The 20,307-nt window shown below is 42.8% G+C and overlaps 2 protein-coding genes across 3 annotated transcripts in view; one reads left to right on the forward strand and one right to left on the reverse strand.

Moving 5' to 3' along the window:
* Positions 1-1,463: 1,463 nt before the first annotated feature.
* On the reverse strand, positions 1,464-2,439 carry LOC131883159 (uncharacterized). Its single transcript, XM_059230540.1, has 2 exons — positions 2,307-2,439; positions 1,464-2,183 (listed from the first exon to the last, which is right to left on the reverse strand). Exons 1-2 carry the CDS (start codon positions 2,319-2,321, stop codon positions 1,716-1,718), a joined length of 483 nt encoding a protein of 160 aa, XP_059086523.1. The 5' UTR covers positions 2,322-2,439; the 3' UTR covers positions 1,464-1,715.
* Positions 2,440-9,485: 7,046 nt separating this feature from the next.
* Positions 9,486-20,307, forward strand: part of LOC131883150 (uncharacterized) — a 26,137-nt gene continuing 15,315 nt past the window's right edge. The window contains exons 1-3 of one of the 2 annotated variants that reach the window (XM_059230526.1): positions 9,486-9,977; positions 14,429-14,650; positions 15,162-15,294. In XM_059230526.1, the coding sequence (XP_059086509.1) occupies positions 14,445-14,650; positions 15,162-15,294 (339 nt within the window). In that variant the 5' untranslated portion in view covers positions 9,486-9,977; positions 14,429-14,444. The remainder of the gene's footprint in view (positions 9,978-14,428; positions 14,651-15,161; positions 15,295-20,307) is intronic. The other variant, XM_059230527.1, reaches the window with a different exon arrangement.

A 20,307-nucleotide genomic window follows, 5' to 3' on the forward strand; every position in this document is an offset into this window, starting at 1 on the left:
CTCTTTCCTGCCTAATATCTATACCCGATCTATTGAATTTACTAGATGACTAGATCTATCTCCCCTGTTGTGTGGAATCATTGTTCATTGTCGCTACTACATGTATACCAGAACATTCTTGGCGTGAGGTGGGGTTGTTGGAATATGTACGCCATCTTAAAAACAACGCTATAAAAAAAGTTTCACTTGAAAGAAATATATTGCTTAAACACAACTGTTCCCATGACTAAACATTATGACATGATTATTTTCCTAGTAAATTCATCCCAAAAGAATACTCACGCAACCTTGAATTTTGGCTTATGACGGATACAAATGTTCAAGCTTTGAGGGAGCCTACTTTGATCAACGAGTTATGGCCTCGCTTTCTGAGCTTAATTCGAAAGGGAACTATCATCTGATGTTGGTTTTCAAAGATTGTCTGAAAACAGATGAAACAGCTAACCAAATTTAAATGGAGAGTACAACTAGCAGATTTCATTATTTCGATTTATTTTATTCTTTGTTAGATGTATCGTTGAATGTTGTTAAGGAACATATTATACTTTCTTTTGAGTGTCAGCTGACTTTTTTTTATTGAAACAGAAATCATTTCTCTTGATTTGCTGTTATTAAAAAACATCTTCAAAAGCCTTGAGGAAATAGCTGAAAGTTACCTACAAGCATTCACAGCATCGTTATCGTTCTTGGTAGTTAGCCAGGCTAAAAACAAAAACGGGTAGATGATTGTAGTGCATTTGTCTAATGCTTGACCGATTTAGATTCGGTTTCATGGGTTTTAATCCCAGAGCCCAGTTTTTTAAGCCGAAGGAATGAATCTTAGATCGAGAAAAGGTCGTATTAAACTACATAAGTTGGATCTTTTCTCGATCTAAGATTCATTACTTGGCTTTAGAAAACTGGAATCAGGTCACCCCCATCCACCCAGACCCTGCTTCTTTAGTAGATATTTACCTATAATAGCAACCCATGGGCCCCAAGTCGACCTGTGTGAAACTATTTATAAGCAATCATGTACATCACACTATATATCCAATAAGACATGCTACTCGCAATAAAGATTTAAAAAAAGGCTCTAGGCGAAGTTTAAAGCCAGAGAGACGTAAAATCCTTATGTGTAACAAACATTTGAATTTCAGATCAAATTTCAAAAACCAAATCTTCCACTTGTGACAATGAATTATTAGAAGCTGATGGAAGCATGGGATAAAAAATGAAGTGTTGTTAGCAAAGTGCAAATGACATTTTCTGACAAACTGTCAGTTGCGAAAAAAATTCAACATAACAAATACTAATGTAAGCGCTTTTAAATCACAACGATGATATGACTTATCACTGAGTTGACCAGTTACATTCCACGTGTTGTCGCTAGGGTTTGATGTCACATGTTTGGCACCAAAGTCAGGCACAAAGATATCAAAGACAATTTATTTTTGTTAGTCATAATATAATTCTATTGGTAACCAAAGTCCACCTTATCTTCATTGTCAATGTCATGGCATAATTGTGGGTAAATTATTACCAAGGCCTTGAACACGGCCGGACAAGTGACAAATTAGATCTCAGGGTGGATTGAATTTGTTCAAGTTGATTGGCAATTGGGTCCCTGGTAGCGGGTCAATTGGAATATAATTGAGACCGAGACCGAGTTCTATTGAGGCACTTTTTGAGCTGCGCTACCACTGTCTCGCGGATTACCCCATGCCCAATGACCGTTAACCCACTTTCTTCGATCGAGCTTGGGGTGTTTTTTTGTTCTGAAGAGAGGAATTGGCTCGGTAAGCGAAACCCCGATAACTTGGCGGAGGAGCAGCTGAGCGTTTACCTAACTCGTGCGGTACAAAGTGCCGGTAAATAATGGAATCCAAATGCGTGTTGTAGAAATGTGATCTTTGTTGGCCCGGTCGACCATGGCGATAAGCATTGCTTTGGAACTGGTAGCCGCCATAAGGATAGACAGGATCTGCGGAAGCTGAACGTTTCTTTACGGTGGCATCATCAAACGCTGCTGAAGGTTCGTCCTCAAGCGATCTTCCATATCTGGGCTTGATCACCCGAGTCATTTTCACACCCCGGGCGGGGGCCTTCAGGCTGAACAGATTGGCCCGTCGGGCGCTGGGCGAGGCAATGGCCCAATGCGATGTGCCACTTAAGGCCCCTAAGGAGGTGAGCACCATGAGGACCTGAAACCCGGGAACGAGGAGTTATTCCAGGAGTGACGATGGTAGACAAAACCCATAATTTTCAATTACGGTTATTAATAATGGAGGAGTTATGACGGTCTAACATTGATGTGAGTACCTCACCTGAAAGTGACCCATAGAACTTGAGAGTCTGTGAAATAGGGAAGGCTTTGGAGAACTGTTGAGGGATTGGTGAGATTTGGGAAATGGTAGTCTTGGTGGATGTCTTTTCCTTATATTTGTAGCTCTCAATTCAACGTGTACCAAGCTAGGGGTTCTTTCAGGAACGAAAGAACTATCTGGACAGAAGGATTGTCTCAAGCGCACCCGTCGCACTTTGGCCTGATGCAGGAAAAATTGTCAAATTTCAAATATCAATGGTCAAGCCAAGCATAGGTGAGCACTCGGGCATCTGAGTAAACGGATGATTTGCCAAGACCAGTCCCTCACTCCTTCAACGTACCTTAAAACCAATATGCAAACAAACAGTATTCAAGACAATTTCTGACTACTCAAATAAGTTTGATTCCCCAATTCATGTTTTAGCTCCATGCACCTGAGGACTGGAGCAACGACCATCTTTGCCCAACGGTGGTTCGATTTTGTCATGGTTCATACCAGTTTGATCTGCTGGCCGCAAGAATTGAGATCTTCATGTGGAGTCCAATGATTCCCAGATCCGCATGGCTGATTGTGCGGATTGTATATCTGTTCAGATTTTGGGCCAGCAGGAAATGAATGCCCACTCGTCTTGTCTTTCAGTGGTTGGGCCAGCCTCAGAGAAAAACATGGTCATACTCCCATTTGGACAGTAATGCACGTCTACAACCTGGTCAGGTCATCTTACGCAACGTCATGGTACGAGCCAAGGTACAATCGATTTCGTTTCATAATTGAAGAAAGTACGAGTTCCTTTTAGGTTCAGCCACAAAAAAATCAGGGCTGCTATTTACTCTCTGAATGCTATGCTATTTCCCGATACATATTTATGTACGTATATATTTAGAGGCCCCAATGTCAAATATGCCATTTTTCATTGCTTGTAATTGATTGCGATACCGAGAGGCAGACAAATTAAGTGTAGATTAGCACTTGTTCAAGAAAACAATTATATTACTAAAAAAGGCCAACATTCAAATTGAATGGCTTTTGCTGAGACGCGAAGTAAGCGGTAGAAAAGATGAACGCTTAATTTGGTACAAGAACCTCTGGAATATGGACGGGGATGCTGGAACTGAGAATGAACAATGAGCCTTCTTTTTCAAATGAATCTGGACTCACGCACTTCAATTTCGTATTCAAATTTTGATCTTGGTCGAACGACTGAATCAAAAGTTATGCCCTCTCAAAGCCCACTTTATAACTCTGTACAGAATGAATGAATGGGCTAGCCCTTCTGTAGCTTTTGATCCAGTCTTTCTATTGAGCTGAAATTTTAAATGAGGAATTTCACAGAACAGGGACCAACTTCTTTTGAAGGAAAATTAAATGCAGTGACTCGAATTGGCATTGTTCGTTTACAAACTTAGTGTCCCCGTCCATGTTCCAGTCATGGTTCAGGCGTGGTAGTATTCTAATTAAAATCAAAATCAAAATGCCAAAGCATGACTGATGTACGTATCTGAGGCGACTGAAAGGTTAACTTTGTGGACTGACCGATCTGAAATCGAAAGAAAGAACTTTAATTTGTTGTCAGAAGGCGCAAAGCAATGCAAAGAGCCCAATATTTGGTCACATACATACAGTTACTTATTCGACTATCGACTAACATTCTCAAAGCGCAAAGTCATTTTAGTAGCAAGAGCCTGCGGGAGGCGAGTTTGCCTTTGAACGCTCGCACCTCTGAGTTAAGGCTTGGACGTTCACCGGTATGAAAATTTTCCATTTGACCAATGGTGTTAATGCAAAGGTCTTGGGGAAAGAAGCTGGTTGACTGACTATTAGATCAATTTTGGATTCTGAACATGTTGTTGATGACAATGCCATAGTGAACTTAAAATGTTTATAGGTCTATTTCAACACTGTCATGAATGTTTTTGACACTCTTTTATGCCTTATCAAAGGTCTCTATGATAGGCACTGTCAATCATTTGAAGAGAGAGACCTCAATATCCAAAACTGCATTCAATCTGAATCGCAACATCTTTTCCTTGTTTTCTTCTAAATAAAAGCACTTTGTCCCAAAGTTGACACTGAGTAAGAAAAATGTCATTTTTTTGGTTTGTCACTCCTCAGTGACAGGTAAATTAGAAAGCGATGTTTTTCTTCATTTATTGCGGAGAAAATAACTGAAGCTGAAAACGTAGTCCATAGAAGAACTAAATCAAAGATATGAGATTCTTCTTTGATAAAATAAACATCATATATCCGCTCCATTGCAATTCACCATCACCAATTGGCCCTAAAACCTAGGTTGAGACAAAGCTCATGGCTGCCTTTGAAAACGTAGAGTATCAACTACTGTTCGTACCTTCTCTGAACACTGCACTACAATCCCAACTGCTCTAATCTCTCCCATATACGAGAGCTCTCTCATGCCTTCGATGTTCCGAGTAAAACATCGGCTAAACTAAGTAGAGCCCAAATGGGTGAAACATTTTCAAGTTGTGGCACTACTAACAATAGGGTACAGAGCAACCATCACGATACTATCTCGGGATGGGCTTAATTGGGTAATTGGGGGAATATATCCACCCATATCTTTCTAAAGTCTTAACCACTTGCAACGAAACATTCGAATACTGTGGAGAATTACCCCTAACTTTCTTTAAGGACAAGCAAGTTTGAACGCCTGAAGACACTCGAAATCAGACCATCGCAGTTCAAGGCCGATTCTTCTTTAGGCTAGTGCCCCATTTCCAATTCTATGGCTTTCTGGCAGGTTTTGATGGGATTGGGCGTGGCTTTTGTTGGTCTGTGTTGTATTTCTGCAATGTACCGAAAACGAGCGTTTCACTTTGGCACCCTAGATTCCAGTTTGGCAGCGAGCGAAATTTATGAACTTCCATCGACCTGCGCCGGAAGAACCTTTTGGTTGTTCATAATAAAGAATGCATCACAATTTTGGGAGGACGCAGAGCAACTTAAGTGTAGCGCTTGATTCGGATAGAAACTGGAAATTTTGTTTGCCATAAAGGTGGTATGTACAGATTCTTTTTTGGCCAAATAATAGTTTGGGAATGAATGTAATCATTGGGTAAAAATGAGACCTTTGCAATTTCTTTAGACCAGTTTCCAAGCCCTTCATCTTTTTATTGTTGACCCATTCATCCTTTTCTCCTTCATGGCAACAATATGTAAGCTTTTGTATCATCAATTCCAACTGAAATGCACTTTATGCCAATCTTGAAAATCTTGATGGTTAAAAAACGGGAAAAAAAGCAGTGGTGATTGGATTTTCATATTGGGCAAAATCCAGTCGGAGCTTTCAATAAGTGTGCCTCTAATTTGAATGTGAAACCACAGTTGCTTAGGTTTGTTGCCTTTTGCCACTGATGCGTGAGACAAGAACGAAATTTGTATCTCTAAGGATGATCATAACTTCTGGAAATGGTTCGATGCACTTTTAAGGCACCCGCTTGCTCTCTCGCTTGCTTGCGCATGGTGTGTACTTTCTACGGATGAGTTGCACCTCTGGGTTGGTTTCTGTCGGACCCGTCAGGACCCTGGATTGTCGGCCAAAAAAGATTGGATCGCTGACTGGATGGGAGTCCTGAGCAAGAACAGGGCATCACATTGACTTGAGACTTGACATTAGGATGCGGGACTGCTCGGTCTACAGATCTCCAAGATGTTATTTATCACCAAAGATTTAATCCCGCTGAAAGTACTTTGGAGCACGAGTTAGGCGAGGATTTTCAAAGACGTTGAAAACACTCCAGTTGGTCGAAGAATTGTGATACGTTGTTGTGCATCCAATTGGGCAATTGAGTGGGATTAGCGAAGAAATCATGTCCCGGATCCGAGCCATTCCGAAGTTTTGATCACTCACTTGATCGGCGTCTTTTTTCCAATGATTGTTCTCTTGAGTAAAAGTGCTCATATATTTTTTCGTCTTGTGTCGAATTTTGGAAATGGAATTGATACAGAGCACTATGACCCCCAAACAAACATCAACAAAACATGCGCAAGCAGTCATCGTCATTCAAAAGGCCACTTAGTTATTCATTTTAGGGTACTTCTTGAAAGCAACAATTAAAAAAAAAATCATTCAGATTCATTGCTTTCAAATTAGAGTCAGGGATTTTTTTAAAATTCGGATTGGATAAAGATTTCATTTCCATTGGTGGTAAAGAAGTCGGTGAAAAAAAGATAAAGCAACTTTTCTCGAATTCAATATCAATTTGTTGTTTGCTTTGGCTTTTCTGGGGATTGGGCGAAAACCGATGGCAAATGGTTGAATTAAAAAAGAATTGTCGCATTCCAATCAGATCAAGCAATAAAAAAGGGATGGATGCGGATCAGATTGGGCCAAAAAAATATATTAGATTTGCACTATAAAAATTCAGTTTGAATCGAATTGGAAGATTCTGATGGATTGTTTCTCCGAAGGCGGGACCCGAACCCACGCCCTCTAGGGAACCATGTCGTGCTTCTATAGGGTACATTAGACCACTCGGCTTGTTATACACCGTACCCACAATGGTCTGGACATAAAACTGATACTTGAAGGCATAATGTTGTTGCACCACTACCCATCGATACACACCTCAGACACCTCTGAGAGAAATGAGAGCAACTAGGAATACTAGCGGGGTTTGTACTAGGAAACGTGTTTGATGAATGAACGAGCATTCCGTTTCCACGTTTGGTAACTCACGTCCACTCTCACGACCATTTTTATTTTCAGGATGGTTCTAATTTGACGGTGCAAGCCTGTTTCTTTTGACGCGAACCTACCCAAAAAGTGGAAAAACATTCATCGCTGAAGTGGAGAAAAGGATTCCTTTTCAGATTCACATTGAAATCCCCAATTCGTCATCCGATAAAGTGGAACATTGCTTGTTAGTCAGGGATTATTCTTGGGCAGGAAGAAGCCACCCACCATTATCCAAGAATACTCAAATTCTAGAAAAGCCCAAACCGTTCTAGCTGAGGGTTGAGGAGTATTTGCGACTGGAAAACCCTTTTTCTCCCCTCCCAACTCGTTATTTGTCATAAATGTGACAATGGTGGAGGAAAACCACCAACCAGCAAACCTCGTGGGACGACTTACTTATTCTTTAAGCTGCTTCGTGGATAAAGAAATCCCAAGCCAGAGACAAGTAGCAATAAATCAAGGAAACTTTTGGCATTGTCATCCAAAATAAGAGCAACCATGGCAGAAAGGGTTCTTACTACTTTACTCATAACGACTTAGATATCCCCATTGCAATCCCCATTGCAATGGGGATATCTAATACGTTTATTAGTAAATGGAGTGAAGATTGGTTCTCGGTAAGATCAACAACCTGGAGTATATCATTTGGTGGGAGGATTCATTAATTACGTGACAGTCAACCAGACTCCCCAAAGGTCATTAGCGTCATCCATTACAGAGTATTTCTCCCACAGTCAGGCACTCATGATGGAGCGATGTGCCCTCAAATACTAAGAGCCCCTGATATGCAACGGACTCTTCATTCATTTCAATATATATATACTCGTACGTTTATACGAAGTTGATCTCGAGATCCGACAAAAAATATAGACCAACATGCTCCAACCTTAGCATTGCAAGGCAGATCAAATTAGATATAATGTACCTCAATTAGAAATTGTGCTGAAATCTAATTCGCAAGGAAATAGTTATGCCAATGCTCCTCTAAGCCATTTGGGCGCCAGGCAAACTAATTGGTGAACGGACATTATGATACTTTTAGGTGCATACTCAATGTATTATCATTATTATTATTTTGATCACATGGTTAAAAACAGGAAAACTTACAAGGAAAGTGGAACACAACACACGTAATTGGTGATACCTTAAATCCTCTGGAATTATCTCCAAACTTCTTTTCTTGGGACTTTAAAGATGGTCTTTTTCATCGCACGAAGGTGACGCCCTCTGCCACGTCTAGATGAGGATGAACATCCGTAGAAACGAAAGATTACGTTGAAAGACGCCAACTTTGGTGAAAACTTATTGTTGAAGTAGTCTGACTGAATGGCTTTATCCTACCTCTATAAGAGACCTTTTCAAATCCTACAGAGATAAAATTATAACACATATGAGATCCATGACCAAGAGTTGCAATATAATAAATAAATGACTGATATATATGGCACAACATCACTTTTACAATCCTTGATTCCAACCAAAGTCAGCAGTTTTATAAGTTATTGATCATGCGGTTTATTTGAACAAGATTTTATGTCAATAAGAATCAACAGCTCCTATTGCATTCAATAAAACTTCATACGAGAACTGGCCAAAAATTATAGTTTGCATGGTCGATTTTTTTAACGTCAAGGAAATGACAAGGGACAGGGCGCTGTTCAACGAGCTGAAACGTTCAATTGATGTTACTAGAACTTGAAACATTCAAGTTATATTTACAAGTATACAATCCAGAAGAACGAGACACTTGTTAACGTGTTCGAAAAATGTTCCTTTGAGCTTTTGGACTCAATCCAGCAAAGTCAAAGTTAGATATTTGGGTGTGAGTCAGCCAGTGATGAGGTCCACATCACGTGCATATTAAACACGCCTTGGAAACAAGGCTAATAATCCATGTACATGTTCACAAGATCCCAACTGAGCCATTAAACACGCATGGCGCCGGACCTGACTTGGCCATGGAATGGCACCCACCATCATAAACAGGGGGCAGGGTACGTGAAGAAAAAAATCTGGCGTCAAATATCGAGGTCATGGCTGCTGGTTCCTTCCAACCCCTTGGCACGCGCACCAGACAAGTTGTTTTGACAAAGTCAGAGTGGGCCAGCAATCATGCATAATGACACGGATTGCCATTCCCTAATACGGCGTGAGGACTAAGGACGAGTTCCACTTGACGGTGAATGGGTCGCGCTGCCTTTTTTACTCTCGGTGAGCGGGTTCACTGTTCTTCTCCACTTGGTTGGATCCCCGCGTGGCCTTTGAGTACTGCGCGTTTTCCCTCCATCTCGTCACATCAGCGAGGTTGTCGTTTCCTGCGACGTTATTGGGAAGGAAGGGGGCAACTTGCCTGGCCTCTCCAAAGGCCGTCTGTCCGCGTCTTTGCGTTGGAAAGGCCATCTCGGTCAAAGAAGAAGGAAGGACGCGGGAGCGGATGACAAGAGAGAGAGAGAGAGAGAGCTCGGCTCGTTCCTTGCGGGTGTCACGTCCGCCCTCCAGACGTGCTTGCTTGGCACTTTGGCCTGACGCTCGATTGGGCACATGCGGAAGGAAATAAGTAAGTGTGTCTGCCTTCCATACCCTCAGTGCTATTAGGCCGCTTTTTCCAACGCAACTAAACGAGCTGGCCTTGTTCAATGAAAGACCGAAGCGATTTTGGTTCGGCTATGCCAGTTGTGATCGAGGACCTGTCTGAGTGAGCTCATACCCGCTTGGAATATTCATCCATCCAACGAGAGTCGTCGGTGCCCACATCCCTGTCGTGTGTTTTTGACAAATTTGCGCCAGATACTTAGCAATTGCGTCTAAAACTCTGGAGATTCGTGCGCATCACTAAAAGAAAACGTATACCAGGCAACTTATTTCCACTTGACGTGGTCCGTGCTCATTGAGGAAAGAGATCTCAATTTAATCCTGTGAATTTTCCAACAAGAACGTGGGTTGATTCATCATCGTGCTTAAGTAAGATTATCAAGGTAAAGAAAGAATCATCACCTTTTCGAATAATTTTATCGATTGGATACCGAGAAACAATAGATATATTTCCTGGAAAGTTCCCGGAACCGCATCAATCCGATTAGCGACTTAATACAAAGGAGCATCGGGAAATGAAAGGTGACCGACACAGGGTCGATGGACGTGAAATTTTCGATATTTAGAAGCAACCCCTCGATCATTAAACTCATGATTTGAATCTTACACATGTTGATCAGACAAACGTAGGACAATAAACACATGATGAAAAATAGATTGATCCTTAATTGCTTAAACTTTCGACGACTTCCCATTGGTTGGTTTCATGGCAGAATTTCTGATCAATCGAGATTGGAAACTTTGTGAATATTCGACTTTTACAGGAATAGTAAGGGTAAAACACACTTGATCTGTCTGAGCTATTGTTCTATTCAGAAAAAAAACATTCCGTTCAAAACAGATTTTAAATGAGGTGGATATGTCAAGGCGGCCAAAGCCTTTTTGAACCAGATCAAATGGCTCCGGATCCAAGAAACAAAAGCCAATACATGATACATGTGACCAATGCGTCGTTTCGAAGCAAAAAAAATAAGACAACTCCTCCGGTTTCAAGAACCTGTTATGGCCTTCACAAGGTTTTGAAGGACTAATGTCGGGGTCAGCATCGAAAGTTGTTGGTCCGTTTCTGATGGTGACAGAATGTCAATGGAGTCTTCACTCAAACTTTGGCTGGATCCCAAACTGACTGAGCATTCGAAATGGTCTGGGAAATTTGGAGAGCCCTCATTGGCTAGATCCAGCATTTGGCAAGGATCCTGTTGATATTTGGCCGTGATTTCGCGTAGGAAATCCTTGAAGCGTCCGTTGTTGACCTTGTATTGTTCCAACTTCCACTCGGGAAACATGGACACCGTCTCTTTGTAGCCTTGATGGAGCACGAATCCATTGTCCAGAATGTGGAAAGTGTAACCAGCTAGAAACATCTCGTATATCTGTGGAAAAAGAGAGAGCTCAGAGCTAAGAGGGAAATGATGTACAGGGTAGTCCTCAAATATGTCAGCCTGTAAAAGTACAGCAAAAAGCTCAGACTATTGCTTTGTAATGACCGATTTTCCAACAATATATTACCATCACATGAACTGATGACAAATGGTTTTTCATCAACAACATATAAGGCATTTTTTTGATTGTCGGCTGCGTTGAAACCCCATTTTTTTGTTCGGCCTGCGACACAAATTTGGGACTACCCTGCATGTGTAGTAATGAGAGAGAGAGAGAGAGACCAATCAACCACGATGCTTGTGTGTGTGTGTGTGTGTGTGAGCATGTGGCCTCCGATCTTGGAGAGCCTCGGATTAGCGTCGTTCAGTGAATGTAATACCTGTGTGTTACGGTTGAGCCCATATCCGATAAAGCGATCGTCAAAGTTGGGAGCACTTTCTGGGGCAATGAAAATGGGCTCATAAAAGAACTCGTATTTTGCCAACGGATAGGCTCGTCGTAAGCCAGGTCAAATTGGAAGTTGGACCCATTTGAGATAATCTGTTGCCCGGATGGCCTTGAGAAAGGACGTCTGGATTAGAGGGACATTGTCATTTAGACTTGGCTTCGAATTTGGGGAGCCAAATTAGAATCGAGTTCCCCACAAGGATTACTTCCCACGGTGATTTCAAGGCAAAACAGTAAGTTTAGGCATTTCTATGCTGTCAGCGAATGCAGCTCGTCAAAAAAAAGGCATTCATGGCCACCGTTCCTTTAGATCAAATCTGCACTCACCAAATAGTTTGAAATGAAAAAAAAAGCAATAAAAATCAAAGCCGAGTGAACGATATGTCTCATTTAAATCGAGCCCAAGTAATCCGGACGTCCTGTCATGCCTTAGGGAGCACTTCAAAATAAAAAGGATGGGCGTTTCCTTGGGTGATGGCTTCGATCAAGTCCGTCTTATTCTTGGGTTGCTCCAACAAAGGCCATCCAGAAGGGACCTCGAACACCGGTAGAATGTACACGCACTTGGCACAAGCCTGGATAGTCGGTCTCTTGAGGAAAGACTGCACATCACCGTAGAACTCGGCATATGGCAACATATCCCCATCCAGAACCGTGATAAAAGGAGAAGGACATCCGCTTTTCGCCACATTCCTCATGACATTCTGAGGAAATGGAATCGCCGAGGCGATGTTTGACGGTGGTCTGAGCGGGACCAAGGATCCGACCAAATCCGATGGCGAATGCAGACAGGAAATGCTCGTTCTAGGAAACACGACTTGGCTCATTGTCTTGGGCGGATGCTCAGATGGGAACACGAGATGGATGCTCCAATTGGCCAAGGCTGGGCTGTGGCACAGCTCTAAATAATACAGGAACACGGACACCAAATGGAAATCGGATCCGGGAACAAACACACTCACACTCACCAAACCCGGCCATTGTTGGGACAATCCCACCAAATGGTCAAGTTTATCGAGGCCCATCATGGTCACGATACCCAAGGACTCATTGGCCGCCGCAGCCTGGCTCCAATTGGCACCCGCCCAGTGGAACATGGCTGCTTCATACTGGCGGTTGAACACGAAATGAGTCCGACTGGCACTGGCAGGAGACCAAGCCACCTCGATTATATCTTGAGAAGCCTGCCAATCCATGTCGCCCAATAATAGGCTTAGTCGTCGAGCCAAGAACAGCGACACAAACACCACAAATGTCCCAGTTATTTTCGGGACATGGTCTTGAAGGCACAGTCCTCGCATCGTGAAAAATAAGAAAAAAGTGAGTGAGCTCCTCTTGTCTGCTTTTGACAATTCCTCCTTCTCGATCACATTGGCCACAATTGAGAATTCGATTCGGGGCCCCAATGCTCATGGCATGTGTTGTTGGTATGGTTGCTCCCATTGAGTAGCTTCCGTCCATCGTCCGTTAGGGTAGCCCTATACTCATAGACCATTGAAAATTTTCACTGGTTTATGCCCTACTAAAGCTCTACTAAGCACTACTAGTCATCGAAACCAACGGAGCTGGGGCAATATTGTCCTTTTCGAGCAAGACAGAGTGTACATGTACGGTTACTTTCTGCACTACGTACGTACAGAGTGTCCAAGAAGTACAAAAGTGCAACTGCAGACTGGAGGGTGAACAACCTAAAGCCAAGCCAGGAAACGAAACAACGAATCCAGGGCAAAGAGACTCCCTCCACTATTGAGTCTTGACAGTTGATCAAGAGTATTTTATCGGGGCTTTACCGGATACTTTTATCACCAATCAACTCCAGTAGAAGTTTTTCTAACCGTTTTGATCTGGTTCATATGATGTAAAAGAATGCCAGTTTCGTGATAAATGATGATATGAATAGTGATATTCTTTGCGATTTGGTTGACATCCATAAAGCTTTGTATGTCAAGTATGAGCTCGAACGTCAGATTTTTTCATTAACTTTGAACCGTACGTTAAATAGCCTTCGTGAGTGAAACAAATATCAACTGAGCACACATTTGTTCTGTCTCATAAAATATTTGAGCCTTAAACAAATTAGAGTGGATGGACCTAGGTATTAGGCAAGCTTCGGATATGATCCAATCTTGTCTCAGGACATGCAACCAAACTCGATGATCAAGGGATTATGGAGGAAGAGTCCTAAAACTCTTCGGCAAAATACTTGGCGAGTAAAAAAGAAATTCTAATTCATTGGTAGATCCGATGTTATAAGATTATAAAGATGAATATTTCTTCACGAACAATTGAGAATAACAGTCCCAGGAGCGGTAACGAAGCCCGGAATTAAGAAATATGAGACCATCCAAAAGTACAAAATCAGGCCATTGGCAATACGAAAATTCCTCAAGAGAGAAGCTGAGGGTGGAAAAATCTTGCCCAAGGACATGGATGATATAACCTCCTGCTTTGTAGGGCCATATTGTGATTGTACATGTCTCTTGTTATTTAGGCCACCAACAGGTGGTGGTATCGGAATGCAATATTTTCCGTCGACTGATATTCGCTGGAAATGCTCTGGAGAAACTCGCATTTGCCATCCTGTGAGTGGTTAATTGGTTGGAGGCAGTGTTTGTCCAAAGCCAGAGGCAAATCAGTCCAATAAGTCCCCTTTGCCTTGATTAAGATTAAAGGCACGTATATTTTTTGGACGAAGAATTATCCGATCGCAAGATGGAGAAGGATTCATCCCTGTATCTTATGCATAAACACACCCCAAATCCAGACTGCAAGAAAGAAAAAGCTTTAAATTACTACCTTCAATTGTAAGATAGACTACGCAGAAACTCAGTGATCCATGAGCCATGAACGAAGAGCCACTTCTCGTCTCTCTTTTCAAGACCTCTAATGACCCCGAGCAAGAGAAATCCATCACCTTCGGCGAAGTGATGCCCGAAATGGCCAAAGTCTGAGTGGCTTTAACCACACCAGAATACAGTGACGACGAATGATGTTTCATTTCCAGGTTTGACTCGTTGACAATGGCTGATGACATGCACACCCTGGCTCCGAGTAAGATGCCTTCGTCTCAACGGCGACACTCGATCACCGTGGTACCCACCAGTTGTAGCGGTTCCAGTGGATCCATCCCGGGGAATGAGCTCAAGCTGCCATTAGCCTCGAACAGACCCAAGAGACGGCAAAGCATTCAGGAGTCGCTTCACCACATCACCAAGTCCATGTCCAGGTACGTAAGGAATGAACCAGCCAACTAACTGGCTGAGTGAGTTGGCAGATAGCTAGCTAGCTAGCTAGTTAGCCGAAGAAGTTTGAGTTCCAAGCTCCAGGGTCAACGGGGGATTCTCCTTTCTTCGTTCTTTGCCTCTCAAAGTCAATTTGTGGCCTCGCTATTTCTCGCCTGTCAGTCTTTAGAGAGACCGTGATGAAAAAAAAAGACGGAAAGAATTTTGGGAACACCAGACTTCACGTTCCATTTGTCCTTGTTTTGGCTTAAGAGCTTGAACGGATAAAGTATGTTCTGCTGACTTGAAATCACAAGAATATTTGGCAAGAGCCACTTTTCGATGCGACCAATTGATCAGTTTATGGGGAGGGTGGAGGACAAAAAGATTGGCAGATAAGAATTGGGCATATTTTGGCCCTTGTGTGACAAAGTTATCTTCGTGGCCAAGCTCTCAAAGACGACAATGGGTTTGTGATCGGTTTTCAATCAATTTTGAACACTTTCAATTTTCCAGTTCTCTCCAAAAAGCGATGAATATCGGTGGGAGCAATACATCCCTCTGCAGCCATGATGGTGGCAAGTCCCGACTCACTAAGAACTTCTTCAAAGAGATTCTCATTGCTCATTATAACCAACCCGATCTGAAGGTAAGCGCTTGATCATAACATGAATCCTTTACATCAACCTTGAAAAGAAAGTCGCCAAGTTGTCCTCCCTGATTACTTTCAACCATGATGACACGAGTTCCGCACTTCGACAAGTCCGAAGGGAAAACTTGCTCTTTCGGTCCAATAAGTCCGCCAACTTTCTAAAAAAAAAAACACTCATAAGTCGAATCGAGAAGTCTCGCATCACTTCCATTAAACCTCGAAAAATAAAAGTTTGAACGAATTAAACAAAATCTCAAATAATGTAGTACGAGACTGTGTTGTGGACAGTAGTGCGTGCTTTCTGTGTAGAGTGGTCATCCTCGCTTTTATTTGGTACTTCCGCGAGGAAGTCCGGTTGTCTACGGAAATCTACACGGTCCCGTGGTTCCGTCCACTCCTCAAGACAAATGGGAAGTCCCGAGCCAGAATCTAAAGTGCTGTCCCAGGACAATTGGGAAGCTCACGGGATGAGAAAAAAAGTTCAACAAGGAAAGTTCGGGTAGTTACAGATGGAAGCGGGAGCTCCCTTGGCCAAGGACATTTGCTAGTGTTCAGGCAGCGTGGAATGGAAGTCAAACGTGTACTTTGGCACTTTGTTGGTGACCTCGAATTGGAGTGAATCCATCCGATCCCAGGACAAGAATAACCTAGTGGCCCCCCCGGAAAGCAGTCTGTCAAGGAAAAGCGACGTGCTCTGAATTGGTCACTTCCTCTTGGTTTCAGTAATGAACAGGAACACAAGAAGGCACGATTGTTATCGAAAAAGAAAGATTCCCTAAATTCAACGGAAATAGGATGGCCACTCTCAACAAGGAGGGTCAATAAACCCTCCGTTCAATCCTGGGCCAATAAAACGTTTTCCAGAATAGGATCCAGATCCATCCTCCTCGAGGACAGAAAGTCACTCAGTGGGCATTCCAAAGTGAAGAAGACTGACAGGATGACTATATATTGCGCCCATTCAAAGACTTATCTGCACTGATGTGGAGCCTCTATAATCGCCTAATCAAAGAAGCAGGTAGAGCTTGAGTAGGAGTAGATCGCTAGGTCCACCTTGACATAAAAGCCGAGGCCTAGCTTGGACACGATCTGCCTCGTCCAAACTTGCTCGTTCGCTCCGATCCCTTGGAAAGTCTCTCTCACAATCGAGTCTAAAAATGCTGACGAGGAAGACCAGCTGGAACACTTGGAATTTGGCGCCTAGTTCCCAGGAATCGAAGTCAAGACAACGTGCAAGCCGAACCACACAAAAGCAAAGCCGGCTGTGACTCTCGTTTGTCTTCGAAATAAAAAAAATCAACGAAATGGTCCACAGAGAAGTCTCCGAATGTGGGCGCCCGGTCCAGATGTGGCTCTCAAAGAATTTGCATGTTTTTATGACCCTGTCGAGCTTGTGGGATGTGTCGTTTTCTTCGGTTTGAAAAGAGGCCTAGTCATTTATTGACGAGTTTTCCCCGGAGTCCGATCTCATTCCTGGCTTTTTTCTTTCGTTTTCTCTCCCTCGGTCTTGATTTGTGAGCGAACAAGGTCTCCGTGCCCAAGGTCTTTTGGGGCTGCTTTCCTTGTTCCCGTTTGGGGAGTGAAAAATCCCCACGAGGTTCCACCCACCATTACAACGAAGGTCATTATGCTTGAGTGGGCTCACAGTTGAGTCGTTGGGATGGTGGTGGTGGTGGTGGTCGCTGGTTGGTTGGTTGGTTGGTTCTTTTTCTTCTTTTCCCATTTTCAGAGTCCCCATTATCTCCGCACCATTGGGTCTCAAAATCCAAACAGTCTCGGTCGTCTTCTTCTCTTATTATTGATCATGTGGAAACTGTGACGCACTAAAGCAAAAGCGAAATAGCATCCATCGCCCAACATTCTTCTTGCCTTTCAAGACGAATCAGATAAAATGTGGCTATGTCCTTTTCAAGGTTGTTGGCCTGGCTTCCTCGGTTGTTCTAGGGATTACGTTCACGAGTGCAATCAAGATCCGTTTCAAATCGTGCTGTAGGTTTTAGGGGGATCGGTTTGGACGTCGCTTTGTTTGACTTACTTGGCATTCTTTTGTCCGTCTCAGTGGAGTTCCAAGTTTAGCCGTGTGCATTTCGACGATCTGGTTATGTAAATGCGAAAAAAACAGCCTCCTCTCTTTGTTCTGGAACTCGATTCGTGCATCCATCCCAGGTTCTGCAGACACTGAGTTTTTGAGTTTTCGTGTAGTAGTAACCTTAGGCAAGTCGGGAAGCGAAATGCTCTTTCCCATCATTCGCTTGGTTGAAGGCATTTCATGGCATTCTGGATCTACGACTCGCCAACGGATGGATCAAACGTTGTTCCACCTTCTTTTCCACTTTCATGGAGGTTTCGGAAACTAAATGCAATCTCGAGCTCAGTCAAAAGGAAAGATCACTCTTTACTTGTCAAAACAGCCCACTTTTCGTCTAGGAATAACTTGAAACCAGTGTGAAATGCGAGGAACCACCGGCGAATCAAGCAATGTTATCAACTTATTTCTGTTGCAAAACGCAGGTCTTTACCCAGGATTCGCTATTTGAATTCAAGAGAAACTTTCGGTTGAGGCCCAAAAGTCGTTTAGTCGTTTAGGCGACTAGCTAGCACTTCAGCTCAATGCATTGCTGATGCTGACGCTACAACCCAAAAGAACGTGGGGATAAACGTGCAAGAGTTACTAAAACTGGTATCTGTCAGGTTTTCCATGTAAACCTGATGGTTAACGACTTTGAACTCGCGGAGGCGGAGTTGTGCTCATTGGTCAACAAATGCATTTACTTATAACCATTTTCCTTCACAGTTTTTTAAAGCATTTTTTGAGGTGCATCCCACTTGAGGGCCACCTCTTTCAAGGATCGCTGGGCCACATGTCTCTTGAGAGGCACGCGGTTGGCTCTTCGTTGGACCACGTGTCTACCATTCTGATGAGTGTTGAGTTCCACCTCAGGATGGATCCACTCGGGCAGGTCTTGGCCCAACAGTCCCAACTCGAGGTTCAATGGAGACTTGAGACCATCCTCCAAAGAGCGCTTGTTGCGGTTCTTGATCACTTTGGTGAGTTTGATGCGTGGAGGTTGCTTGAGGCTGAGCAAATTGGCTTTCCGAGGACTGGGATCGGGCTGAGCTAATGGAGCCGAGGCACACACTGCCAGAAGGGCAGTTATCACGACCAGAATCTGGAACCAGAGAGGACGCGAACAATTGCAAGGGATTGATAGACGAAAATGAGACGAACTTCGCTTGAGTAATCGAGTCACTACTCACTTGATAGAAGGTACCCATGGATAGATGTGTAGAAATTCGGAGAAGATTGGACGGATGTTGTCTCAAATTGAGCTTTGAGTTATTTGAATCCCCCAACAAGATCCTTCCAGTATAAATACTCTGGAATTGCTACTAACAATGAGTGTGTGTTGGTGTGTGTGTGTGTTTCATGGCTCGGTCATTGGGAGTGGTGTGGTGGTTGGATTTTTCCAGAAATCGCTCGCCAACGGGGAGATGCCGATTTCAACTATCGTACGCTCAAGAGTTGATTCGAGCGGTCAGTTCGTCCATATCAACGTGGAATTGGTCTCGGTCACGCACAGTATGTCACCATCAATGGGAGGGCGATATCTTGCTCATGATAACGCGTCAAATAGTGATTGATTGCTCAGGATTGCAACAACTCTGAAGTCCACGGCCTCTGATGACATAATGACTAAACAGTAGGGTAATCAAGTAAATGAAGGTGAGAGACACGTTATAAAAATGAAAAGTTAGAGCTTGCAGAGGATAAGGTCAATGAAAAGTCAGCAATGGTAGAAAGCTTGAGAACGATGCTGTAAATTAATGTTGTTGATGTTCAACCCTATATTAAAAGCAAAATGTATTTTGGTCTTGTCCTTCGAAATGAATTGCATTTATACAAAGCGATGTCTGAATTTCCAAAAACAATACGGCATCAAAGGTCTTACCATTAATTCTATTCATGTTGGGTTTTGAAGATACTTTAGATTGCATTGCCTATCCAGCTATTGATATTCATTGGCTCTGACGTTCTGATTTCAACATTCAAACTCAGTTGGTTATAGTGTCTCGTTCTTTGTCAATAGGACCTTGGATCTCACCAAGTGGTCAACCGTTTCAAACAATTTAAGGGTGATCGAATTTCAAACCATTTCAGGTGCTACTAAACGTCATTTTCTTGTTGGTGATTAATGAAAAGTTTGTCTATCAGCTATTAGCTGGTGTCTTTTTAAGCTCTTTGAATTGGGGATGAATTTTCTTCATTGCCTCATCGTATTGAAGCACAACAATTGAACCGAAGGAAGTAAGTCCGGCCACATCGGATATAAGAGCAGAATTGAAGGCGGCAAAACATTTTGTTTTTATTTCCCGCGCTCCACAATGAAGTTTGCGATGGAAACTGGTTAAGCCATTTTGTAAAAGCAAGTTTTCAGCCGCTTTCTCATGCAAACAAACAGTCATACATAATGGCTTCTGCCAAGAGAGCCACTTTTTCCATCAAGGAGAGGCAAAAGCTCCTTGCCGATTTTGACAAGCTGTCCAAGATAAGCCTGACCGAAGCTGACCAAAGTTAGGAGTCAAACGTGCTTCCTGTGGAAAACATTTGTTTTTTTTTTTTAAACTTCATTGGCAGTATGTAATTTCTACGTATTTGATGCGTAAACATACAACCAACACACTGCCCTCCTTGCATTTTGTTTCATTTTTCTCCATTTTTATGGCCGCACTTTGTTTGGACCGTAAAACTACATCAAATTATAGCTTAAAATATGTTTTCTGTCATCAGTTTTGCCTCTGGAGCCGCGGAACTGGAGCATCGGATATAAGAGCAGAAATTCACGGCTCCAAAGCTGCTCTTATATCCGATTTTTATTGAAGCAAGAAGTTTTCCATTTTCACTCGAGACCCTCTGTTTCATGACCACCGAGCGTCACATACTATGTCTATTCCCACCGTAGGCAAAGGATTAGCACTGCACCTTGGGCATTTGATAATAAAAATTTGATT

Source organism: Tigriopus californicus, chromosome 7 (assembly GCF_007210705.1).
Source record: "Tigriopus californicus strain San Diego chromosome 7, Tcal_SD_v2.1, whole genome shotgun sequence".
Taxonomy (NCBI): Eukaryota; Metazoa; Arthropoda; class Copepoda; order Harpacticoida; family Harpacticidae; genus Tigriopus; species Tigriopus californicus.